Source organism: Vicugna pacos, chromosome 6, assembly GCF_048564905.1.
Source record: "Vicugna pacos chromosome 6, VicPac4, whole genome shotgun sequence".
In the NCBI taxonomy this organism is placed as follows: domain Eukaryota; kingdom Metazoa; phylum Chordata; class Mammalia; order Artiodactyla; family Camelidae; genus Vicugna; species Vicugna pacos.
In genome coordinates this window covers 34,142,523-34,170,395 of record NC_132992.1, presented here as the reverse complement: position 1 = coordinate 34,170,395, position 27,873 = coordinate 34,142,523, and the positions used below count along the sequence as shown (strand labels likewise).

The 27,873-nt window shown below is 40.5% G+C and overlaps 1 protein-coding gene across 2 annotated transcripts in view; it reads left to right on the top strand.

Moving 5' to 3' along the window:
• STXBP6 (syntaxin binding protein 6) overlaps positions 1-27,873 on the top strand; it is a 229,051-nt gene that overhangs the window by 171,348 nt on the left and 29,830 nt on the right. For both annotated transcript variants that reach the window (XM_015242004.3, XM_072962873.1), the window contains 2 exons: positions 1,298-1,428; positions 2,357-2,522. In XM_015242004.3, the coding sequence (XP_015097490.1) occupies positions 1,298-1,428; positions 2,357-2,522 (297 nt within the window). The remainder of the gene's footprint in view (positions 1-1,297; positions 1,429-2,356; positions 2,523-27,873) is intronic.

Genomic DNA, 27,873 nt, shown 5'->3' with positions numbered 1-27,873 from the left:
GCAGCTCTGTCTGGTATATGTGAAGGAGAGCCTTCTGACCACCAACCGTGACTGGAATGGGTGCTTTCTGTCCTCATCCCACAAGGCTTCTTTTTCTGCCGTCCGTGGAGCATTTGCATGGTTATTTGAAAGTGGAGGATCTGTGGGCTTACTGAAACTAAGAAGGAATGCGCCACTGATGCGCACTCTTACTAGGATTGCTTTCATTACAAGGAGTGTTTTCCACTTTTCCTCGCTCCTTCTACTTAATCTTAACAATTCCTACAGCCGGGGCTCAGGAGGGGCTTTTAGGAAAACCCTTTTAAAATCCTTAATTACCTCCCCACCCTTGAGGCTCTAAGTCGGGGAGTAGGCAGACCTAGAAGTATTCAGAGTGACTCTCTGCTGGTGGCTGGTGCTGGACCTCTGAGAGGTGACAAGGTCCATCCTCAGCATGGAGGGGAGAACTAAGGCCGGGAGCTGGAAGGGTTCTGACCCTGCTGGTGTGGTGACTTCAAGAATTCATACGGGGCCAGGGGTGGGGGGACCCAGAGTGCCAGATATAGTTATAATCAGATGCAAAGTAGATATAAACCCAACTATATTTTAAAGCCAAATCGTTCTCTCTCTCTTTTTTTTTTTTTTTGAGTGAGGTATTACTTCTTATCACTGAAGCCTGGAATATTTACACTGGACTATAAAATTAGAAATATGCATTGCACTTCCCTAGGGTAACCAGTAACCTCCACTTCCTGTAAAATGCAGCCTTTCCCAACCGCCCCTGCCTGATGCCCGTCAGCCCCGCGCGCTGCTTTCCCTTTGACCATCACTGGGCGTTTGTAGCCTCCATTAGAGGTACCCGGTGTCAGTTGTTCCAGCCGTGTTCCGTGTGAGTGGATGAAGGCATAGATGAAGCAGCCCTTTGATTATAATTATGTTGTAACTGCTTGAGAGTGCAGATTGTAACTTCTGTTTCCTTCGCATTCACCCCTCACTAAAGGTGCACATAATGATTTTCATTTTCTTTCTCTGCTTCTCTTTCTCTCTCTGTACTTGTCTCCAGCTCTCCCCATCCCTTTGTCCCTCTTTCCCTCCCTCCCTCCCTCCTCTCTCCCCCCAATACGCACACACATATCTCTCTGTATATACACACACAGGTGTATATATACACACTGTACACATACACAGATAGATACATATTATGTCTTTCTCTCTCTCTCATTGCACATATGCATGTAGGTATAAAGTAGAAACACCACTGAGTGAGGACCCAAACCACCCTTCACATCCACTAATCCGAGTGATCTTTTCTTGGCAGTGACAAACAAGAAACCCACGCAGGCGTCCATCACGAAGGTCAAACAGTTTGAAGGCTCCACGTCGTTTGTGCGGAGATCACAGTGGATGCTGGAGCAGCTTCGCCAGGTTAATGGCATTGATCCTAATCGGGTGAGTGAGCTGTCCAGTGCTGAGCGAAGGGGTTCTTTTCACACAGCGGCTCTCTCACTGACCTTGGCAGTTGTCTGAGACATTTTTAACAAGGCTATTTCTCTGTTTCAGTTATGAGGCTAAGACTTTCTGATTCCTGTGCCCTTCTTATGGGAAATTATAAATCTTTTCATCATGTTTGATGGAGACACCTAGCGGGATGCATACTGAAGAAATGCTACCTCCAGTAATATGTTTATCAGCCAAGTGCAAAGAGCAGAGTTCAGATAATCATATCCATGGGTATCAGTATGAAAATTGAAACCATGTTCATTGAAGCTCTGTTTATCTCCGAATGTCACCAATAAGATTTATTTACCAAAACTCAAATAAATGATCTGTACCTTAAAAACTACATATTACAATTCGTTTGGGTTTAATAAGAGAAATATTTCATGGTAGAATTATCTATTTCAAGCACATTCTCTTTGCTCACACCCACCCACCATAAAAGACATCAATAATGAGGAAAAATAAACTGTAAAATGCAACTATGTACTAAAATAGTAAGGGGGAATCTTTTGCTGCCAAATGTTAGGGACAAGATGAATATGGTTCAGTGCTGAGATCCTGAAGGAATCCTTTTCCAAGTCATTGGGAAGGCAGTGTGTAGTCTGCATTCTGACACAAGCTGACATGCAATTAAGCTACACGGAATTCTGTGCTCTTAGCTTCCTGGGAACATCTGAAAATACTGAGATTTGGGGTTTGTTTGATCAACAGAGAAAGGCGACTCTCCATGCACCTAGGTGCTAATGAAGACGAGTCTTGTGATTAGGACCAAACTCTTTGAAAGGTGCTTTAGCCTTTATGAGTGTCTTCACGTGGAAAACTGGGAGCAGCGGTTTTTACAGCTTGAGATCAGTCATTATTTCACTGTCTTTTCCAGGACTCTGCAGAGTTTGACTTGTTGTTTGAAAACGCTTTTGACCAGTGGGTAGCCAGCACAGCCTCAGAAAAATGCACCTTCTTCCAGATCCTCCACCACACCTGCCAGCGGTACCTCACAGACCGGAAGCCGGAGTTTATCAACTGCCAATCGAAAATCATGGGAGGTGAGTGGGCGTTTGTATGACTTTAGTCATCCTGTTTCCTTCAACTCACTTTTACATACAAAGTTAGGTGTTCAGCAGCATAATTAACGACCAGAAAAAAAAGAATCGAGATGCTCAGTTACTCGGCATGAGGACCATTCCAGGGAGTTCACTGTATGCTTATCTAGACACAGTGGTTTGTTTTCACTCTTGCCCAAAAGCTGATCTTTTGAGGAAATAACCATTCAGCTAAGATTATTTGTACCGAGAGAGCAAACCTATCCCATTATTAGAAAAACCTTTTAGTTTGGTTTCTTCACTGCTATTTCTATAATTTCATTGCAGAAGAGTTTTTGGGTTGCTTTTTCCTAGTATTTCCCAAGATATTTTACAAATATTAACATGAATGCTCCTACAGATGTGGTCCCGTTCATTCAGATAGCAACCAGTCTCACGTCTATTCCTCGAACGGCAGGCAGAGCTGAGGTAGGATGAGTTCTGTAAGCCAGCCTTAAGGGGGCGACGACCAGCAGGGGCATCTGAATGAGAAACATTTAGAGGGTGCTTAGCACGTTCCTTTTAGGTGGCATTTCTTTTTAGAGAATTGAAACTGTGCTAAAAAGAAGAAAGCCTTGCCAGTCACTCTGAGATGAGGAAGACTCTTTATATCATTGGTCTTTTCACTGACCTGTTCTCCTGGTTTTGAAAGCATCTTTTAAAAAATGCACCGACTTTGTCTTAATCCAATGTCAAGTGAAGGTCACGTGAGAGACATGACCTCTCCTTGGGCTGTGTATATCTTTCATATGAACACGAGGCAGAATTATTCTGTCCCAGCAGTTGATGTACACGCTGTCATTTTGCTGTTATGCCGCTAGACGTGTGGAGAAGACGCTGTCCAGTACTTCATTGTTACCCACTGAAGTGTTCGTGTTCCTCTGAAATAGGGAGTTGCTCACATCATAGGAACCGTGAAAGGTCTCCCTTAGGCACTAATGCAGACTCTTGTGCTATAGCTTCTCTATTTCATCTTAAAAAAATGTAAGAGTTGACGAGTGCATATTTTCTTTAAAGTGGCCACATCCTATGGTACAAAAAATGAAAAAAAAATTAGACATAAGTGTTGAAAGGAAAGGGAATATCAAACATTAACCTCTTACTGTTTGGAAAATATAATAAGATGTAGCTTTCTATCATGTCTGTGCCACCGAGGCTGTTCAAATGAATCCTGCTTTGAAAGTCCAGCCTTAATGGACTTAGCCAAAGGTCACAGTGCCCATCTGAGGACCACAGATGGCCACGTTTTCAGGAAATGGAAAATTGCCCAGGAAATCCCAGCTTTCCCTCATTCTTCATTAGGATTTTCTCTGCTATCTTAGAATCAAATTTGTCTCTTGAGCTGAAGTTCCTGTTATGAAACATTTTCCCCAGTGATATCAGTATGGTCAGTAGCTTGTCTGGCTAGTGCTTAAGCAGAGTCTCCTCTAAAAATAATATGACATATGGATTTGAAATTTCTGTTGCCCTTGGAGATAGACTTCCCTCAAGCATTCCACTCCCCCAGGTTCCATCCTGAGAGCAGAGAGCATCAGAAACAGTTCCGTCCACAGGAAGGACTGCACGTCCTCAGAATGGAATTGTGAGGTGGAAGCAAGGTGGGCGGAGGCTCACTTCTCCTCTGTCCCCACGAGGGAAACAAGCCGCCTCTTTGCTGCCAAGGTTGGGGAGAGCTTTGGGACTCTTCTCTTCCTCCTCTTCTAAGGGACGGCACAGAGTAGCCCTCTTCTCTGTTGCATCTGAAGCTCTCATTTCTTCTCTCAGAACAGACTCTGTCATTCATTCCTTCTTGGTTCATCGTCCAATCAGATGTACCCTCAGAGTTCCCACACATTCCCACCCAGCTGCTTCTGTCAGTCATTGACCCAGTCTTCCGATGTCTTCCACTGCCCTAGGGACCCCAAATTATGCCAAGTTGAGACAGGAATCTATATATCCAGTGTTAAATTGTTGGTATGTATATTGCATAAAGCTAAAGACTGATTTCCCATAGTAAGAAAAAGAATAATTTGATGAGACCAAGTGCTAGCAGTGGCTCTGCCTTTTGTGACCATAGGTATGTCTCTCGTCTTCCTTAGACCTCAGTTTTCCCTGGTGGAACATGTGGAGGTTAGACTAGAGGAAATCCGAAATCCCTCTCAGGTCTATCACGGGAGAATCTCTAATTCCTAAGTTATAGCTTTATTGTGTGGGTTAGTCATGTCTTAGCCACTCAAATAGAAGAGTTAAGCAGTTAAATATTGACTAGTCCTGGATTCCCAAGGAAGGCAAAAAGTTTGAGCTGAGCACATTGTAGTTTGTTGGCAGCACGTACATCCTTAAAGAGCACAGCCGGTCTTATTTAAACAGCCGCTTACCCTTGATAGCAGCTGCACCCACACGCCCTAGGTAATTAGCATGCTGATTAGTTTTCCTTTCTGCCAGTTATCACAATTCAGAGACTTCAGAACCGTGTAGTTTTCGGGTCACTACATTCTGTCCGCTTTAACTTTTACGGTACCCACCCCATCTTCAGCAGGTGATATCTGTTCCAAATTTGACAGTAGCTTTTGGTCTGGCCTCACAGTAGGGGCCACAAGTGCTAGACACAGTTGTTTGCTGTGCCGTGAACTGTGATAGATTTTGTGATCTGGAGGAACTGGTGTTGGTGTTGGTGTGCTGCCCTCCCTCCGCCAGGTCCCTTACGTATGTTATCTCACTTACTTTTTACGTCAGCCTTTGGAAATATCATTTATTATCTCTATTTTACAGAGAAGGAAATAGGAGCAGAGAGATTATTAAACAGCTTGCCAAGGCTCATACAGCCTTTGCCCTCCAGTGGAAGAGCTGAGATTCAAACACAGGCTCTCGCCACTCTAAGAGCATCTTCTTTGGAGCCACTGAGTGGCATGCTCTAGGGAACACCATTGACATGGTCTTTGGTATGAATGGTGCCCCCTGGAGTTGTGCAGGAAGTTTTGGAACTATTTTAGCTAGCACATTCCCAGGTATTAAAAAAAGGGAGCTAAGAGGAGAGGGCCAGAGATTATGGGCAGTTTTAACTTTTTTCCTACTTTTATCACAGGTATATGATTTAAGATAATGACTCAAGCATTTTTCCCCCATACTAAGAATGATGGGATCATCAGGGACCTCTGAAATTGTCTTACTTTTGTTTGTTGTTTGCTTTTGTTCATCAGAACTTCAGAATATTAAAGAGATGAAACTGAGGCTGTTTTAGTGGGTGGGGAAGACGCTGGAGCCCTGCCCACTCACCAGGCCTCTCGGATGCTTTGTTTCTGGTCCAGCCACGTCACTGGGAAAACTGAAGCCCAGTGATTTCCAGTGGCACGCTGACTTTTGAAGGACAAATCTGCCTGATTCTCACTGAACCACACTTTCTTTAAGACCCCTTCAAATAGGATTGTCGTGTAAGCCTCTACAGTTCCATGAGGTTCTTCTCTTAGTACTTATCGATTGTGTATCTCCCATATGGCCATGTTTTTCTTCTTCCCTTGGGGAAAGTCAGTTCCACAGAAATAAATTCTTTAGCATAGTTGAAACTCTTTCCTCCAAACATGATATTTCCTTGTCTCCAGAGAATAGCCTGGGAAGCTTTGCTCTGATGCTGGTTACAGGATCCAGGAGACACGTCTAAAGTCTACAGTTGTAAAGACCCTCATAAATTGAAAGTGGGCAGGGTGCTGTAAGCAGCTGTGAGAGGAGAAGCATTGGCTTCCTCTGCCTCAGCCAGCATCTTTGCAGCCATCTTCCTTCCCTGGGTGGTTGGGGGGGTTTGTCTTCAAGCCTTGATCATTCCTAACCTCCACTTTACCTCTTTCAGTTCAGTAAAGATCAGTCACCCTCAAAACTACAAAGCCATTCATTCAGCTGCTGGGTTCCTAAGGTCCCAAGCAGCCTGTATAGACGGAAGGCAGAGGTGTGGAGCCAGTCTGGCTGCTGCGATGTCATGTGGCATCGTGAGCGATGGAGCCCTGAAGGTGAACTCGCGGGTTCACAGAGGTCATATTTGCTTCTGAGATGGTAGCTTTTTTCTGTTTATCACAAGCAGAGATGATGCTGTGCTGTTACATGTGTGATAACACATCTGTACTTCAAAGATGCCTCGAAGGAGTTAATCACACACACAGAACTTTAGACTCCAGAAGAGAGACTTGCTTTCAGCTAGTTTATTTGGGGGGAAAAATGGTCTGCTCCAAATAGTAGCGTCAGTTTAGTTATAATGGACGTGTCATATTGAGACACAGTCCCAAGAGAGACTTTGTTTCACTTTCTTCATGCTTCTTAATAAAATGTGAGCAAATCCCACATAGCTCCCCGTTGCTATTTTATTTCCACTGACCTTCTATAGTGATTACTGCTGGCCTGTTATTTTTTTATGCCTAATACTGGAAACTAAAGAAATCCTTAATGGTGTTGGCAACATCTATGTTAGAACCACAAAATAGATGCTTTGTAAACCTATTTTCTTTTTAATAAGTGTGGTAAATTATTTGCAGGAGAAAAGAAAAAGTGATTTATTCTTCAAGGCAAGGTTTTATTTGCTGGCCGGACCTAGCATTTTCCTTCAATTCTGAGCCCAAGCCCCTTGGCCGACTCATTCAGTTACTTGTCCTCACTCTTTCATCTGTTCTCTGTGGGTCATCCATCCGTGGGCCCCACCTACACTGTTCGAGGCCCATTTGGTTCCACAAGCGTTTACTCAGCACCATCTGCCTGTCGGGTACTGAGCTACCTGTGAGCATCCAGCAACCAAACAGGCACCTTTGCCAACTTTACTTACGTTCCTGGAGGGACGTCAGGTGCAACAGGTATAAAACAATTATGATACACCAGGGTGATGGTGGAGCTGCATTTAAAGGATGGTTGGCAGTTGACAGACATTACAGGGGCAGGATGAAACAAATTCTCTTATTACAACAGTAAATCCAGACTGTTGCATTTCAGTGTTGGCTATATTCAGAATTTGAAATGTGGCAGATTGTTTTTCCACAATGCAGGCTATTTTGAAGTGGCATGTATTTTTATCATCATCAAAGGGTATTTCTTAAGCATTGTCCTTCTGTGCACAGCCCTTCAGAGGATGGGATGAAGCCCAGACTTCTGAGCTCTATTAGCACTGCAGGGACACAGATGTCCCTGAGGTTTCCTTCAGAGCAGGCTGGCCCTCGTTTGCCCCTGCTGATGGGTGTGCTAAACGAGAACCGAATGGCTTTTTCTGGACTCCCCTGAGGTGGAACAGAATCTCAGGATTCAGACAGTGACTTTGTACTGTACCTTTCTCCAAAACAATGCAGGGGCATCCCTGGGTGAGTCGCGCAAGCATTTCAACTTGGGAGTGCCCCGAGCATGGGCATGTGTAAGGTGTGGTCACAAAGAAATGACACAAAGAGCACAGGTGCGCATCCTAGCAGGGTTCTTACGGAAGGGAAAAATCAAAAAAAAAAAAAACAGAAAGGTGATTGATATGGTCATTCTTAGTCCAAATATATTAACATAGTGCTCTAAGAGAATCTATAACATTTGCCACAATTTTAATTTTTCTTCCTTGTGTTTTAAGGTTTTCTGTCAATGAATAATGGCTTTGTGGGATGTAGACCTCACACTCCTAACCATAGGCACATTACAAAGAGTCGCTTGTTTCTCAAGAATAAATTCACATGTAATTTTGCCTCCACGTCTCAAACCTTTAATACACTTTGGGATTCAAGTGTGTGCGCGCGTGCTCGCGCACACACACACACACACACACACCAGGGGATTATACTTCACATAAAGAGTTACACTGTATTAAAACTACCTTGCAGTGGGGAGGTTATAGCTCAGTGGTAGAGTGCCTGCTTAGCATGCACAAGGTCCTAGGTTCAATCCCCAGTCCCTCCATTAAGTAAATAAATTAATAAACCTAATTACCTTCCCCACCCCCAATTTTTTTTAATTAAAAAAAAAACCTGCCACGTTGTTGCTTCTTGATCTCATGTAGACACAGAGCAGCAGAGGAGGCCAGGCTGATGCACTGTTGTGAGAGAGTCAGAAAGTGTTTCCACCAGCTCTTTAAATCCTGAGGAATCCATGTCATTGTTCCTCCAGTGAGTTTTTGTTGTCCTTGAAGAAGAAATAACAAAATAACAAACTTCGGTTATCCTCTACCATGGTACAAACGAGGAAACTGATTTGCAGGGAACCTGGCTCGGATCCCACAGTGACAAGGGCTGGCGCTGGTCCTCCGTTAGCTCTACCACTTACCCCCAGCCATTCAGTGGAGACCAGGACTTCCAAGTGCCCTCAACAAGCAAAGGTCTTCTTTTCCTTACATTGATTCAGCCAGGCAGCAGAGGTGATAACACCAATTTAACAAGACATTTATGAAGCTCAAGTTAATGGAGGTACTGGGGATTGAACTCAGGACCTCATGCATGCTAAGCATGAGCTCTACCACCAAGCTGTACCAACCCACCGAGGCTCAAATTAAAAATTCTGTTACAAAGTTCTCTGTAAATGACTGTTCATTTTAATCGCATGCACATGCAGACTCAGCACCCGCTCTCCATCACTCCATCCTCTCCACTGCAGCCAGTACCATCTTTTCTTACACAGAGTGATAGTTTATTTAAGACTTGCTTTATAGAAGCTTTTTGGAGAGAGTAAGAAACTAATAGGAACCAAAAATTATGCATCAGTAAAAATAACAGTATAAATGTTTTCATATACAACTGGAAAAGCCCCGCTTGGGGGGTTATTTTTGTCTGGGTTATTGGGATCCCACCAGTGTAACCACTACCTGAAACAAGTTCAGTGCTTACTGTGCTACATGAACTGCTCACATAACTATCTGACATCAGCTGACTGCTGTTCGGAGCAGGACGTCGTAGCAGAAGCTATGTTTCAGGATCTGACTCTTCTGTGCATTTGTTTTTAAAATTTAGGATGACATTACCAGTCATGATGTTGTGTATTTTCTCATATTTTCTGATTTGGTCATTTTACTTCATCTCGTTTCCACAAAGTGAATCGAAAGCAGATACTTTTATTTCCAGTGGGAAAATGAAGCAACCAAGGACTAGTTCCTTAAGTTCCACCCGATTCTGTGCATGATGTAAATGACCAGTAACTAAAGAAAAACTGGGCCACAGATGTGGTTTCCTCTTTTTCATTGCCCGTTGGCTGTAAGCTCCACTGAAATGCATGCTGTGAAACAGCTGGTGAGTTATGGTTAGTCATCCTGAGCCCAGTGACTTTGTGCACTAAGTGCTCTGTGAATCATAGCTCTCCATCAAAATCTTGAAGCAAACCAGGCTACATAAGTGTACTTCCGAGGTATCACTTATTGGCGTGACAAAGATCGTGAACACATTTTGTCTATCCCAGGGTTCAATAATCTGCACTAGATGATAGCCATTTCTACTTTCAGAATCCACCAGAACATGTAATCAATCACACAAATTGACGTAGTGAAAGAACAGAGTAGATTCATTTCCCCCTGCCTTTGGTAGCCTCACTCATTAGCTCTGTAACTTTCTCTAAGGTGCTCAACTTACACTCAGCCTGTATGCTTTTCTGTATCGTGGATAGCAGCATATACCTTGAAGGAATAGTGTGGGGATTAAAATGAATTCTGAAATACTCAACCAGATGGGAATTTTGCAAAGTGCCAGTATAAGTCTGAATATTCTATTTAAAAAGCATGGAAATTATACTATGACTCTCCATAATATTATATGCTTTCTTCCAGGATATTTATCAAAAGCTCTTTCTTACGAAAGAAGCAAGAAAATATTCTTAAGCTTTCCTGATCCATGTTGGGCATAAGAATGACAAAAAAAAAAAAAGAAGAAGCAATTTCTTTGTTCCAAGTGGGAATGAACTGAGCTATATTATAGATATTTCAAATGTCTAGAATTCTGGGTTGTTGGCCATGGTTTATAGAATGCTGAACGTGTTGCATTTTATGTCTGACATTTATAGAATGCATATGTTACTGCTGACTTTACCAAAACAACAATGCTTAGAATATTTTGAATGCCACTGTGCCAGAGATCAGGGCACATAATTCAGTTCTTGTAGGAAAGAAAAAAAAAAAACCTAAAACATGTTTTCTGAACTTTATGAGAGAAAAGAAATATTCTTTTTTTCCACCAACGTATCTTCAACCTAGACTATTATTTTGCGTCCACTTCTCTTTCCACATCCAAAAAAGGAGGCATGTGGATCAGAGTCAAGTTGTTTAATACTGTTAGACATGAAATGGTATTTCTGAAACAGACATAAAAGGCATGCTGTATGATGTCCATACTTTTAGATACCCAGACACATACCATTTTTAAAAGAATTTGGGCGACATGAGTTTGCCAACCAATTTTCTATGTAAGATATTAAAAAATCATATCACCCTAATTTCATAAAGGTTTACTTTGATACTGAAAGATACAAGGGACATAATCTCTGAGTATAAAGGGCTATTCCTTATACTGAAAACATTTACCTTAATGAAAACCTTAAATATGCTGTCCTCATTTTTCCTAGACCAATAAAAACCCCATCGTCAGCTGGCATTTAAAAATTGTTGCTCTGCTGTAACATAGAAGCATCAAGAACTAAAAATTACTTGGAACTTTAGTGAAGAGAAGCTGTAAATTCTCAAGAGCAGTAACTGGTTCTGAAAATGGTTATTTAGCGATTCATGAAATTCATTCCCACATCGGGGGAAACCACTCAGAGTACACACCTTTGGGACAGCAGATCAGAATGTAATCTTCAGGGTTGAAAGCTCTAGTCCTATTCCTTCCCTGGAATAGAAGTAAGGAATTTATGCTTAATACCTGAGAAACTACCGAGAAATATGAGATTTCAAAAACCTTTAATGAAGGGGTAAATAAAATGGCTTTTCCCCCCCATTATATCCTAAGCTTTAAAAAATTTCAGTCTTGTATCTGATCAGTAAAGTAAGACTGAGTCACTAGATTTATCACATGGAGTTATTTGAAATTTGGACATTGATGTAAATATGAAGCTGGAGACTTCAGATTTATAAGACCAAACGTTTCTCACCCTTCTACTCACAATATGCCTGCCCAGGGTTGGGTTCATTAGCTGTCCTGCAAGAAGCAAGAGAATTAGGGATGCCAAATTTAGGAAGTCAAAATAGAAGATGCACAGTAAAATTTGAATTTCAGATAAACAGTGGATTTTTTTATATAAATATATCCCACGCAATATTTGGGACAACTGAAAAATTATCCATTGTTTACCTGAAATTCAGATTTTACTGAGTGTCCTGTATTTTATCCAGCAACCTTCGTGGACATCCCAGTTTCTAGCCACCATAACAAATATTAAAAGCAAAATAAGTTTATAGATTAAATGAACTTAAGGATGGCCAATTATTAGGACTTAAAGATAATTTGAGATGGGAATCTCCCAGGCGTAATGTTAACTTAGCTGATCAAAAATACAGAGGAAAATATGAGACAGACTGTGAAAGAAGGACTATTAAAGAACCTATTGTGGCTATTCTACAGAGAAAAGTGCTTTTAAAATGCAAATTAAATTAGTAATAACTATAGAAATTCCACTAAAGCTCTTTTGTAACCAAACATGAGATTCCTGGTTAATTTTGCACAGGGAAGGAAGCTGAATCCTGAGTCTGAATGTCTTTGGCTTGGTTTTGAGGAGTTAGTTTACTGCAAGAACAAGGAAAGGAGCCTGCCATTGACTCCTGGGGACACCAGCAGAACTAAGGCTCCGCATTTATGGAGAAAGAGTAAAGGTCTCAAGAACTGGCAGGAGCTGCCCCTTTAAAAATGTAGCCTCCTCTCTGGCCAGTCTGATGGTTTTCTTCGTGATGGAAGTGACTGGTCTAGCGAGGACCCTGGTCGGACCCTGTGGCTTGCCTGCAAGCTCTGCCTCACCTTTGTCCATGGGGTCCATCTGTAGCCTTCTTTCACTGTCATGTAAACGTGCATGGAAAGTGACCCTGGCTTAGCTTTGGTTGGCTGGTTTTTGTTCCAGCTTCATATGAGTCCAGCATCCAAAGGTCTTGCTACTGTCGGGTCCCTGAACCATTCCCTGGGTCATGCCCGTGAAGGGGGAAGAATATCTTCAATGTTTTCTGGCCATGAAAGCACACTGAGCATATTTCAACTGCAAGACTTGAGTGGCAGGAAGGCAATAAAACAAATCAGTCATTACATTGAGGAAAAATACATGTTTTAGGAAAAGAATGAGGAAAGTCTTCGTTGACTCTCTTACTTTCTCCAGCTTCCGAGTGGTTGAATTGTGAGGTGGCAAATGAGTGCCTTTTAGACTTAGTGGGTGCTGTTAGTGGCAAAGCGACTGTTTTCCTTGTGTTTAAATTAGTGGTTCATGCCAAAAAGACAGTAGTAAGGAAGACTCAGAGTATTTTTGAGTTTAGATATCTAAGCAGAAACTGAGTGTTTATGCTTTGAGAAAATCTAAATTGTTATAATTACTCGTAATACTATGCCTTGTAGAAAAGAACCTTCAAGTGGAATCAGTGTCCCCCTCCTTGAATCTGACTGAGAACATTCTGGTCAGAATCAGCTCCATGCCCCTTATGACACAGAGAAGTAAACAGCACAGAGTATGATGGGTACAAGTCAGGGGCATTCCCTGCATCACGTATAAATATGGCACGCGATCTAATCTCCTTGTGATTATTTCTACTATCATATATTATTCCCTCGATCAGTGTTTCACTCCATCCTGTGGACCTTATTTTCACAGTTGGTTGATTTTATTGATCTTCTTTCCAGTTCTCATTATAAGAGGTTGAGACTTAAGGGGAGGGGAGGGTGTTTTGTACAAGCTCAGAGTAGATTCACGCATCTGTGATAAGAGCCAAAAGCTTGTCCTGACGGTTGGTTTCTAGGACTGTTAGTTTTTTAGAGACCACGTAAAGGAGAGGAAAAACACGTTTGTACTTGTAAGAAAGTCTTTTTTTTCATAATTTTATTAACTTTTTTTATTGATTTATAATCATTTTACAATGTTGTGTCAAATTCCAGTGTACAGCACAATTTTTCAGTTATACATGAACATATATATATTCATTGTCACATTTTTTTCTCTGTGAGCTACCGTAAGATCTTGTATATATTTCCCTGTGCTATACTGTGTAAGGAAGTCTTTTAGGTGTCAGTATACAATCCTTGTGCATTTTCTTTAACTTTTTGACTTTCTGACTTGAATACGATGGAATATAATTGTTTAAAGGCTTAATCATTTAAAAGCAAATGGTCATAACCTTAGAGTTAATGCATATTTTAATTTTCTATTCACGGTAGGATTACCATCTTGGCCATTTGTATAGTTTCCTAATAATGCTATAAGCAATTAGCACAAACTTAGTGGCTTAGAACAACACAAATGTATTGTCTTGCAGCTGTGGAGGGCAGAAGTCTAGAGTGGGTCCGTAAGGCTGTGTTTCTTCTGGAGGCTCTAGGGAAGAACTTGTTTTCTTGCTTTTTCACCCTCTAGAGGCTGCTTGTTCCGTGGTTTGTGTCTCTTCCCTCCATTTTCAGAGTCCCCAGTGCAGCATCTTCAAATCTTTCTCTCTGGCTTTTACACTCCTGCCTCCTCCTAATAAGGACCCCTCTGGTCATATTGGGTTGACCCCGGTAATTCAGGACAATCTTCCCATCTGAAGATCCTTAACTTAAGCACAGCTGCAAAAATCCCTTTTACTGTGTAAAGTAACGTGTTCACAGGTTCTGGGAATTAGGATGTGGGCATCTTTGAGAAGCTGGTGTTCGCCTACCATACCATTTTTCTAAAAGCTAGAATATACACTATCGTAAATATGGTCCTACATTTTTTTCCTTTTATAAGATGTATTTTTAAGTATTTCCTACAGGCTGTATTTCTTGTATGAATCTATTATGACTTAACACATATGAATTTAGAAACACGTAAACATTTTAGGAAGACCCAGCACTTAAGTGGATGAAAGGGCTTGCTTGTGCGACATTATCCAGAAGCTCCTTACTTTACCGGCTGCGATATTTGTACCCTGGCCCTTTCTCATCACATAAGGAATTGATTTTCCTGAATAATTAGACAGGTTCTTTACAAGTTTCTAGGAGGTCTGAGTATTTTAGGAAGTCTTTTGATGGTGGAGATGCTGTAGTCCATTTTGTTTTGTTAAAAATTATTCTTTTCCTTGGTGTTCCCCTTCCTGCATCCTCAGAAAATGATCCTACTGCCCTACCTGTAAACACCTTGGTGGTATTCCTCTAGAGACTGACAGTTCCTCTTCAGCTTTGATATAAAATGTCAAGGTCAAGTGTGTTTAACACATACTCATCAGACAAGTTCACATTAGCTGGTTGGATTTATCACTTTAATTCAACATACGTTTAGAAGTGATCCAACACGAGCACCTGAAATGCAATTAGCATGTTCATTCAATAGTTTTCTGTATTTCTTGGGATGTGTACCTCCTCCTCTGTGGTGTTGCTCCTTAAATCTTGTCTTCCTGGTATGGCGCATTACACATTAGAAAGAAAAAAACTTTGTGCAGATCTGGGTTTGACTCTCTGATCTGTTGTTTACTACCCATGGATGAGTTACTTAAACTGTAAGCTTGACTTCCTCTTCTAAAACAGAATAATAATGCTTATTCTATAGGGTTGTTGTAAGATTTTAAATAAGGTCATGTATGAGCATTTAGCGTGGTGCATAGGGAGAACAGTGGAATGCAGTGGTAGCTGTTATAATTAATAATTATATTAATACATTATAATTAATGTTTTCCTTTAAATTCTGCCTTCCTGTTGTCCTGCCTTGCCTCCTATTAAGGGGAATTAATACAGAATTAGAGACACAGAGGAGAGAGTGGAGGTACAGAGATACTTAGCTTTCAAAGTTACCCTTACATCAGGTGCAGCAGAGTTGCAGTCATATGCATTCGTATTTGCACTTTTCTTAACTTCTAGGGAAAAAAGGCAGCTAACGGATGATAACACTGATAGTCACCCACTGAGTTCCTACTATATGGGGCAATTTTTTTAGCTCACATTAATTTTACTAAGTAATTATCGTTATCCCCATTTACAGATAAAGAAACTAGGTCTCAGGTTACTTAATCGCCTACAGTCACCCAGATAATGAAGGAAAGGCAAGATTTGAACCTGTCTGTTCCTAAAATCTATCTTTCCATCTTGCCCCTTAGAGAAAAGTAGAGAAACTCTTAAAAGCTATCACTGATGCATATTTTTGTCTAAAAGTTCAAAGTGTTCTTCCAACAAAATTGGATTCTCTTCTCATTTCATCAGCAGTTAGTATAGTTCTTGGCATTGGTCAGTGTTGTATTTTCAGTATAATATTTGAACTACCCTAGTCATTGCTTTATCACTATTAAGTTTTTTTCCAGTTGAGTGTTGGTCTAAGTTCACTCTCCTAAGGCTGCCCTTTCTTATGATATTTCAGGTCATATTTTCTTTTCCCCTAGGAACACATCTTTGAAATTATATTATACTTTAAAAGGAAAATACAGTTTTATTTGTTGAAATTTAAGATATACGTACATTTTCAGCAATACATATGTTACATAAAGTATGATATATTTACATCCAACTCTTTTGCATAAATAAATACTTACAGACCAGTGACACCAGGGGTAACTAAGGTGGAGTCCCTGGTAAGGCAGCCTTTGAAACTAGAATATGTATGAATCTTCTTCTGGGAAGTAAAAGCCTTGGGAGAACATGGTAAAGCTTTCCTCAATGATGACTAAGAAAATTCCAAATTACGATTCCCCTCTTCTGGACTATTATCCTTCTCAGCTTTATCTCTTAAAAGCTGAGTAAATGCAAGCACAAATAGCTGTATTTCTTTCTGATTAAGATTAAGTACAAAGCTGCCAAGTTTTAAGTTCTAAAACAGATCATAATTAACAGGACCACTGAGTTACTGCTGCTTCTCCCCCCCCCCCCCGCTCCCCGTTAAAAAAAAAAGTAAATTTAAATGCAGCATTTGGGACCATCTACTTTCAATTTGCCAGGCTTAGGTAAGTAAGAGAATCTGTCATAAGATATAATCAGCTTTTTTGTTTGCTGGTGAGAACAAATGGAAAAATAAGTTTTATCACTGCTGAACGTTACAGAATTTTTGGATTGTTATACTGATAAAAATGAATGTTTTGAAAATTGAATATTGGAGCTATTTAGCATTGTAAATTCACATTTTGGGACTCCTTCAGCATCACCACATACAAAATAGAGGAAATTAAAAAGAAATAGTCACTTTCAGGAAAAAAGATAAGTATGTGCCTAAACCAGAATCACAAAATAGCAGGAATGAAGCTACCTTGCCTGCTGGGCTGCAGGTCTGGAAAGAGGTAGTTTGAATTCCATGCTGTAAAAGTGACTAAAAGTGCCCCATGCAAAGCAGAAGACCAGAGCCACATTCACTGCTTGGAACCAAGCCTTTTCTGCCCAAGTAAGGAATCTACCAATAAGTCATGACCAACTGCTTTATGGGGTAGTGGCTTACAAGAACCTACATTCCTGGGGAGGCAAGAGAAAGCAGACATAGCCTTTCACCCAAGCCTGGGAACTAGCTGCCCGCTGGCTTAGGGCTGGCTCTGCGATATCCAGAATAGCACCCAGGACAGGAGCCTCAGACCGTCACTTTAAGTCCCAGTTGTCTTAGGTGCCAATCCTGGAAAGAAAACTACACATAGGGAAGAAAGGACCAAAGTGAGCTTTATTTTTTTTTATTTATTTTTAATTATTTTTAAATAGAGATTCTGGGGATTAAACCTAGGACCTTGTGCATGGTAAGCACATGCTCTACTATTGAGCTGTTACCCTCCCCCTGAGAAAGAACCAAAGTGATGAGAAAAAGGGGGAAGAAATTAAAATTTCCTACTCAAGAAGAATGTGCACGCCAAAATTCTACAATATATGAGAAAACCAAAAAAAAAAAAAAAAAAAGGAAATGAATTTACTCCAGGTGAAATGACAGAGCAGCTTGCAAATGACTTTAAAGTAAGTAGTTTATGATACTCAAAAGATAAAGGAAGGAATTAGGGAAAAAAAGAACAAGATGTTACAAACCAAAACCAAATGAAAAGATGAAGTAGTGGGGAGGAAAGAATTCTGGAAATGAAAAAATATAGTCTTTGAAATACACTCAGTTGTTAGAATAAAATCTAGATTGGCCATAGTCAAATGTTACAAACCAAAACCAAATGAAAAGATGAAGTAGTGGGGAGGAAAGAATTCTGGAAATGAAAAAATATAGTCTTTGAAATACACTCAGTTGTTAGAATAAAATCTAGATTGGCCATAGTCAAATGTTACAAACCAAAACCAAATGAAAAGATGAAGTAGTGGGGAGGAAAGAATTCTGGAAATGAAAAAATATAGTCTTTGAAATACACTCAGTTGTTAGAATAAAATCTAGATTGGCCATAGTCAAATGTTACAAACCAAAACCAAATGAAAAGATGAAGTAGTGGGGAGGAAAGAATTCTGGAAATGAAAAAATATAGTCTTTGAAATACACTCAGTTGTTAGAATAAAATCTAGATTGGCCATAGTCAAATGTTACAAACCAAAACCAAATGAAAAGATGAAGTAGTGGGGAGGAAAGAATTCTGGAAATGAAAAAATATAGTCTTTGAAATACACTCAGTTGTTAGAATAAAATCTAGATTGGCCATAGTCAAATGTTACAAACCAAAACCAAATGAAAAGATGAAGTAGTGGGGAGGAAAGAATTCTGGAAATGAAAAAATATAGTCTTTGAAATACACTCAGTTGTTAGAATAAAATCTAGATTGGCCATAGTCAAAGACAGAATCATTGAACTGGAAAACAGTGAGAAATCCACCCACAGTGCAGGTCAGAGACATGAAGCATATGAAGGAGCAGGCGTATGTGATGGGCAGAAGCACAGAAGAGGCCCCAGCATGCATCTCATAGGAGTTTCTGAAGCAGAGGGGATAAGAATGGTGGGAAAGCAATATTCCGAAAGATAATGACTAAAACTTTTCCAGAACTGAAGACTCAGGTAGGGAATACCAGCAAGTGCCACACTTGAAGATTAAACAAAGCTATAGCTAGAAAAAACATAATGGAGTAAAACATTGAGGACAAAAAGAAAAATCTTAAAAGATACTAAAAATAAATTTCCTTCAGTGGAAGGACAAACTGATGGCTGTTATCAAGCACCAAGAGATACCAGAAGTCAAAATTAACTTCCAGAAATAACTGTCAATCTAGAATTCCATACCCAGCTAGACTATAATATAGAAGTGAGAGAAAAACAGCTCTTTCTAGACACGCCAAGATTACTTGCTCCCTCCCCCACCCTTGCTGAAAGAACTACTAAATGATGTACTTCAACATGAAGCAAGGTGAACCCAAAGGGAAGGAGCAGAACGTAAGAAACAGCAGTGATCGTGAACATGGCAAAAATACATGGCCAAACTTAATAGCCCAATGATTATTTTTTTTAACATTTTTTATTGATTCATAATCATTTTCCAGTGTTGTGTCAAATTCCAGTGTTCAGCACAATTTTTCAGTCATTCATGGACATATACACTCATTGTCACATTTTTTTCTCTGTGATTTATCATAACATTTTGTGTATATTTCCCTGTGCTATACAGTGTAATCTTGTTTATCTATTTGACAATTTTGAAACCCCAGTCTATCCCTTCCCACCCTCTACCCCGCCCCCCACCCCAGTAACCACATTCTGTATTCTCTGTCCATGAGTCTATTTCCGTCCTGTATTTATGCTTTGTTTTTGTTTGTTTGTTTGTTTTTGTTTTTTAGATTCCACATATGAGCGATCTCATATGGTATTTTTTTTTCTCTTTCTGGCTTACTTCACTTAGAATGACATTCTCTAGGAGCATCCATGTTGCTGCAAATGGCATTATGTTGTCGGTTTTTATGGCTGAGTAGTATTCCATTGTATAAATATACCACCTCTTCTTTATCCAGTCACCTGTTGATGCACATTTAGGTTGTTTCCATGTTTTGGCTATTGTAAATAGTGCTGCTATGAACATTGGGGTGCAGGTGTCGTCCTGAAGTAGATTTCCTTCTGGGTACAAGCCCAGGAGTGGGATTCCTGGGTCATATGATAAGTCTATTCCTAGTCTTTGAGGAATCTCCACACTGTTTTCCACAGTGGCTGCACCAAACTGCATTCCCACCAGCAGTGTAGGAGGGTTCCCCTTTCTCCACAGCCTCTCCAGCATTTGTCATTTTTGGATTTTTGAATGACAGCCATTCTGACTGGTGTGAGGTGATACCTCATTGTAGTTTTGATTTGCATTTCTCTGATAATTAGTGATATTGAACATTTTTTCATGTGTTTTTTGATCATTTGTATGTCTTCCTTGGAGAATTGCTTGTTTAGGTCTTCTGCCCATTTTTGGATTGGGTTGTTTATTTTTTTCTTATTGAGTCGTATGAGCTGCTTATATATTTTGGAGATCAAGCCTTTGTCGGTTTCACTTGCAAAAATTTTCTCCCATTCCGTAGGTTTTCTTCTTGTTTTATTTCTGGTTTCCTTTGCTCTGCAGAAGCTTGTAAGTTTAATTAGGTCCCATTTGTTTATTCTTGCTTTTATTTCTTCTAGGAGAAAATTTTTGAAATGTATGTCAGATAATGTTTTGCCTATGTTTTCCTCTAGGAGGTTTATTGTATCTTGTCTTATGTTTAAGTCTTTAATCCATTTTGAGTTGATTTTTGTATATGGTGTAAGGGTGTGTTCTAGCTTCATTGTTTTACATGCTGCTGTCCAGTTTTCCCAACACCGTTTGCTGAAGAGACTGTCTTTATTCCATTGTATATTCTTGCCTCCTTTGTCGAAGATGAGTTGACCAAAAGTTTGTGGGTTCATTTCTGGGCTCTCTATTCTGTTCCATTGGTCTATATGCCTGTTTTGGTACCAATACCATGCTGTCTTGATGACTGTAGCTCTATAGTATTGTCTGAAGTCTGGGAGAGTTATTCCTCCAGCCTCTTTCTTTCTCTTCAGTAATGCTTTAATAATTCTAGGTCTTTGATGGTTCCATATAAATTTTATTATGATTTGTTCTAGTTCTGTGAAATATGTCCTGGGTAATTGGATAGGGATTGCATTAAATCTGTAGATTGCCTTGGGCAGTGTGACCATTTTAACAATATTGATTCTTCCAATCCAAGAGCATGGAATATCTTTCCATTTTTTGAAGTCTTCTTTAATTTCCTTCATCAATGGTTTATAGTTTTCTGTGTATAATTCTTTCGCCTCCTTGGTTAGATTTATTCCCAGATATTTTATTACTTTGGGTGCTATTTTAAAGGGGATTGTTTCTTTACTTTCTTTTTCTGTTGATTTATCGTTAGTGTAAAGAAAGGCAACTGATTTTTGAACATTAATTTTGTAACCTGCTACCTTGCTGAATTCTTCGATCAGCTCTAGTAGCTTTTTTGTGGACCTTTTAGGGTTTTCTATATATAGAAACATGTCGTCAGCATATAATGACACTTTTACCTCTTCTTTTCCAATTTGGATCCCTTTTATTTCTTTCTCTTGCCTGATTGCTGTGGCTAGGACTTCCAGGACTATGTTGAATAGGAGTGGTGATAGTGGGCATCCTTGTCTTGTCCCAGATTTTAGTGGGAAGCTTTTGAGTTTTTCACCGTTGAGAACTATGCTGGCTATAGGTTTGTCATATATAGCTTTTATTATGTTGAGATATGTTCCCTCTATACCCATTTTGGCGAGAGTTTTTATCATAAATGGGTGTTGAATTTTATCAAATGCTTTTTCTGCATCGATTGAGATGATCATGTGGTTTTTGTCCTTTCTCTTGTTGATGTGATGTATTACCTTGATTGATTTGCGTATGTTGAACCAGCCTTGTGTCCCTGGGATGAACCCCACTTGGTCATGATGTATAATCTTTTTTATGTGTTGTTGGATTCTATTTGCTAAAATTTTGGTGAGGATTTTGGCGACTATGTTCATCAGTGATATTGGCCTATAATTCTCTTTTTTTGTAGTGTCTTTGCCTGGTTTTGGTATCAGGGTGATGGTGGCTTCATAGAATGAGTTTGGGAGTATTCCCTCCTTTTCAATCGTCTGGAAGAGTTTGAGAAGGACTGGTATGAGTTCTTCTTTGTATGTTTGGTAGAATTCCCCGGTGAAGCCGTCCGGTCCTGGACTTTTATTTGTAGGGAGGTTTTTAATTGCTATTTCTATTTCCTTTCTAGTGATCGGATTGTTCAAGTGTTCAGTTTCTTCTTGACTCACTTTTGGTGGACAGTATGTTTCCAGAAACTTGTCCATCTCCTCTAGGTTATCCCATTTGGTTCCATATAGTTTTTCATAATATTCTCGTATGATATTCTGTATTTCTATTTTGTTTGTTGTACTTTCTCCATTTTCCTTTCTTATTTTGCTAATTTGTGCTCTCTCTTTTTTCTTCTTTGTGAGTTTGGCCAGAGGTTTGTCGATTTTATTTACTTTTTCAAAAAACCAGCTTTTGGTTTGGTTGATTTTTTCTATGGTCTTGTTAATCTCTATTGTATTTAATTCCTCTCTGATCTTTATTATTTCCTTCCTTCTGCTGCTTTTTGGGGCTTTTTGTTCTTCTTTTTCTAATTGATTTAGGTGGTGGGTTAACTTGTTTATTTGAGATTGTTCTTCTTTTTTGAGGAAGGCCTGTATCGCTATAAACTTCCCTCTTAGCACTGCCTTTGCTGTGTCCCATAGGTTTTGAGTGGTTGTGCTTTCATTATCATTTGTCTCAAGGTATTTTTTAATTTCAGCTTTGATTTCCTCATTGATCCATTGTTTTTTCAATAACATATTGTTTAATCTCCATGCTTTTCTTTTTTTCTCCTTTGTTTCTCTGTTGTTGATTTCCATTTTCATGGCATTGTGCTCAGTAAAGATGCTTGAGATAATTTCTATCTTCTTAAAATTGTTGAGGTTTCTTTTGTGTCCAAGTACATGATTGATCCTGGAAAATGTTCCATGTGCACTTGAAAAGAATGTATATTCTATTTTTGGGGGGTGTAAAGCTCTGAAAATATCCACCAAATCTAGTTTTTCTATTGTAGTATTTAATTTCTCTGTTGCCTTGTTTATTTTCTGTCTGGAAGATCTGTCTAGTAATGTTAATGCAGTGTTAGAATCTCCAACTATGATTGTATTCCCATCAATATCCCCCTTTATCTCTGTTAGTAATTCTTGTATGTACTTAGGTGCTCCTATATCGGGTGCATATATATTAACGAGTGTAATATCTTCATCTTGTATCACTCCTTTAATCATTATAAAATGTCCTTCTTTATCTTTCTTTATGGCCTTTGTTTTAAAGTCTATTTTGTCTGAAATCAGTACTGCAACACCTGCTTTTTTGGCTTTTCCATTTGCATGGAATATCCTTTTCCATCCTTTCACTCTCAATCTATATGTGTCCTTCTCCCTAAAGTGGGTCTCTTGTATGCAGCATATTGAAGGTTCTTGCTTTATTATCCAGTCTGCCACTCTATGTCTTTTGACTGGAGCATTTAGTCCATTAACATTTACAGTAATTAATGATAGATGTGTGTTTATTGCCATTTTGAACTTATCTTTGCAGTTGAATTGGTATATCCTCTTTGTTCCTTTCTTCTTCCTTTTGTGGTTTGGTAATTTTCCTTTGTATTATCATGGATTTTATTTAATTTTTGTGACTCCCTTGTATCTTTTTGACTTGTGGTTACCCTTTTTTGTAAATCTATTAACCTATACCCGTTTTTAATAAACTGATAATAACATGATCTCAAACCCATCCTACTGTTAAAAAAATTTAAAAAAAGAAAGAAAAAAAAATTGTGTATTTCCCTGCCTCCCTCTCCCACTCTCAGTGATTTGTATGTCTTCTTTTGTAATTTCATGTTTTCTTTATTTGTAATTCATGAGTTATCACCTTTCCAGTTGTACGTTTCTCATTTCTGTAGCATCCTGCTGCTTTTCTATTTAGAATAGCCCTTTCAATATTTCTTTTAGCATGGGTTTAGTGTTGCTAAACTCCTGCAGCTTTTTTTTTGTCTGTGAAACTCTTTATTTCTCCTTCTATCCTAAAGGATAGCCTTGCTGGATAAAGTATCCTAGGCTGCATCTTTTTTTCATTCAGGGCTTTGAATATAGCTTGCCATTCCCTTCTGGCCTGTAGTGTTTGTGTAGAGAAATCAGCTGAGAGCCTTATGGGGGTTCCCTTGTAGTTCACTCTTTGCTTTTCTCTTGCTGCCTTTAGAATCATTTCTTTATCCTTGACTCTGGCCATCTTGATTATGATATGTCTTGGTGTGGGTCTATTTGGGTTCTTCCTGTTTGGGACCCTCTGAGCTTCCTGTACTTGTATATCTGATTCCTTCTTTAAGTTTGGGAAGTTTTCAGTCATGATTTCTTCAAAAACCTTTTCAATCCCCTTTGATCCTTCTTCCCCTTCTGGGACCCCTATTATGCGAAGATTGGGATGCTTTATATTATCCCATAGGTCCCTTATGCTATTATCATTATTTTTTATTTGCTTATCTTGTGGTTCTTCTGAATGGGTGCTTTCTGTTGCCCTGTCTTCTAGATCACTAATTCGTTCCTCTGCATTAACTAGTCGGCTTTGCACAGCTGTTAGATCATTCCTCATCTCTGTCAATGAGTTTTCCCATTTTGCTTGGCTCTTCTTTATAGCTTCAATTTCATTTTGACATATTTTATTTCTCTAAGCATTATCTCTTTTAATTCCTTCAGCAATTTGATCACTCCTTTTTTGAAATCTTGATCTAGTAGGCTATCGATGTCTATTTCATTGAGCTTTCTTTCAGGGGATTCCTCTTGTTCCTTTAATTGGGAAAGGTTTCTCTGCTTCTTCATCTTGCTCATACCTCTCTGGCACTGTGGTTTATGGAGTATCAGTTGTCTATTTTGGATCTTAAGGATTTTATCTATCTAATGCCTATTTAGGAATACAACTTAGGAAAGAAAAAAGAAAAAAAAGAAAAAATAAGAGAGTGAGAGAAAGATTTTTAAAAGAAGGGAGAAAGAGGGTTTGAAAACAATGTATAATGAATAACTGAAGAGCAGGTTGAAGCAGAGTATTAATCGGGTGGAGACGTCCTTTTAAAACCTTTAAAAAAAAGGGGGGGGTGGGGAGATGAATATATGTGTTTGAAGCCTGTGTCTAATCAATAACAGGACATCAAAACCCAAGAGAAATAGAAATGAATTAAGAAGTAAAAATTAAGAGAGTAATTGAAAATAGAACAGGTAAAAACAGATTAAAAAAACTAAACAAAAACAAAAACCAAAACCAAAAAAAAAAAAAGGGGGGGGGGGTTTGTCGGTGTTCTCCTGGAGTGTGTGTGCTTTTAATGTGATGTCCTTCTGTCTTCGTCCTGTTTTGGAAGCTCAGCATGTTTTCAGAGGCCCTCCGTTGGCGCCCTCTTCTGTGCTGCTCCCAGCACCTGTCGGCAAGCAGATCGCGCCTCCTCCTAACATGGGGTCAGATGCAGCTCTCCTCTGCTGCGGGCGGGCGGGTCACTGCCCCTCCGGATGCCGCAGTCAGATGTTGCAGACTGGCCAGGCAGGAGGGCGGGTCGTGCCCCTTCCCAGCACCTCGGTCAGGGGTTGTGTTCTTGCCCGACAGGCGGGGGGCCGCTCTCCCCCTGCCTGTGCCGCCGGTAGCTCCGCTGCTCTGTGCTCCGCTGCTCTGTGCAGCTGCGCGCTCTGCGCTGGCGCTCCGCCCTGGTCGCGCTCCGCGGGTGGGCTCGGGGAAGACTGAGGGGCAGCCTCGTTCCTGCTCCGAGCCAAGACCCAGCTGCTTGTTTGTCTTTGTGGAGCAAGTTCTCTGGGGGACCAGAAGGGAAGGATCCTATCTGCCCAGGGCTGTAGGCCCATCTCAGTCTGGCCCTTGAGGCTGCTAAGCCCTTTGGTGCGGACGCAGGTTTCGCCTCTGCCCCCGCCTGGGTGCTAAGCGCCGGAGAATATGGCGGCTCTGCCTGGGCCCTGCCCCTCTTCCCCTGAAAAGTTTCCGTGGGTTTTCAGAGATGGGGGTATGCACCCTTCCCCCGAGAGCACATCAACCTTGCTGTTTTATGGAGGGCCCAGGTTGTTCTGTCCTGTACACCCACAGCCCCGGCGCCCAGCCCCTTGCAGTCCCCCGGAGCTGCCTCCGTGCAGCCGCCCCCGTCCTCCGCCCGGCTTGTGCAGCCTGGCCCTGCCCGCCGCTGCCGGCCCGCGTCTCAGGCTGGGTGTCGGGGGGACGCTCTGTGCCCGTTTAACTTAGTTCTGTCAGACAAGGGCTGCTCTGTACAGATCCGAGCCTTGGAGGCTCCCCCTCCGTCCCGCTGGCCTCTCAGTTGGAGAGGGGAGACCCAGCGAGCGAGCACCAGTCCTCCTTTGCCGCTCCCTCCCCGCGGGACCCGTCCAGCGCTGCTTTGCCTTTTGTTCTTTCTTTTTTCCTTTTCTCCTACCATATTTTTGGCGTCTTTATCTTTTGAAGAGGGCGATGATCTGTTGGAGTTCCGCAGGTGCTCTGGTTGGCTGAGTGGGTCTGTAGATGTGGGTCTTGGTGTATTTGTGGGAGAGGGTGACGTACAAGCGTCCTTCTACTCCGCCATCTTGCCCGGAAGTCGGTGACTCCCCAATGATTATTTTTTAATTATTCTGGATGTCTCCTTAAAAAGCGGGAACTAAAATTCTAGACATAGTTAACAAGGAATATATGCTGTATGTTTAGTGGATAGTTAATCCGTGCTGAAGTCTGTACTGGGAATGATAGAATTACCGAATTAATTTGACTTTGACAAGGGAAAAAGGCATAGTTGCATCTGTTAGGCTTTGGGTTTTAAAATAATAGAATAAAAAAGGATTTTCCTCTCTTCTCTTGAACAGTATCCAAAATCAACTAGGAGAATGTAGGAATCAAATTATCTCTGATGAGATGAGTAGCTGTTTCTAATTACAAATCCCTGTACATAGCGAAGGGCTGACAACCACAGTAAAGGTCAAGGTAGACCCCAAGAGAGAGCTCTCACTGCTGTGGTCTCAGACAAATCCAGCAGAATGAAATGGTCCAAAGTGGATGTTAGCAATCCTTTCTTGAACAATGAGCCAGTGCCAGGAAGCTCTGGGTTTGATGGACTCAGCTTGGCACGATGCCTGGACAGCAGGAAAATATGGGCTGAACACAGAATCACACAGTCAAAGCCATATTTGCAGGAATCAATCTCTTGACGTGGGAGGAAGGAAACTGCATTCTCTGCATCCCTGTGGTACAGATCTTCTTTGGGGAAGTAAAGACTTAAGAGGTCTCTGTCACACATGCAGCCCTGTGTCATAAAGAGAACATCTGCCGGTTGCTAGTTGGAAACATGGTCCTCTTCCCTCTTCGGTAATATGAACCTCCTGCAGATAGCTGTTCAGAAAGTGATCATCTTATTTTCAAAATGGTCATCCCAACGGAGCCAGCATAGGTGGCTCCATCACTTAGTGGGGTGTGTCCCTGCACAATTCATAACCTCCTTAAGCCATGGTTTTTGTTAAAATAGGGTAATAGTTCCTCCCGTAGAGCACTATGAGTAGGATTAAATAATATATGTAAGACACTAGGCATGCTATCCAACACATGGTTGAAAGTCGGGAAATATTTGCTGATGCACTAAGAGCCAAGCATCCATCCCTGAGGTGGAACTCCCAGGGCTAAATATTGACTTGCCTTCCTTCTCCTCTTGCTCTCTGAAGAGTAGTGATTGAGATCACAGATTCAGGAGCAAGAATGCATGAGTTTGAATCCCACCACTTTCACCTACTAGCCTTATGATCTCAGCCAGATTATTTACCCAGCCCTCAGTTTTCCCAACTGTAAAGTGGGAATAATAATAGTACCTACCTACCTCACAGAGTTGTTGTGGGGATTAAGTGAGTTAATTCTTATAGAGTATTTTGTATAGTGTCTGGGACAGAGTAGTTCAGTACATATTAAGTGTTGATACTTTTATTTTTCAAGAATTATAAGTCACATCAGAGATATGGTTACTATATTTATTAGGTTTTTAGGGACTGTCACCTTCTCAGGAAATAGCATTATTGAAACAGAATTGACTGAATTTTTTTTTTTTTGGCAGGTGTAGTACCCTATTGCTAGATCGTGTATTCCTAATTCTGATTTATTTAGATCATAAGCAAAATTCTCTTTTGCCTATGGTTATTTTTTAAGGCATTGAATAAATTGGTTGTGTGCTGATACCACCCAGGTGAATTCTCAGTTATGACCCCAGAGCAGAGGTCCACAAAC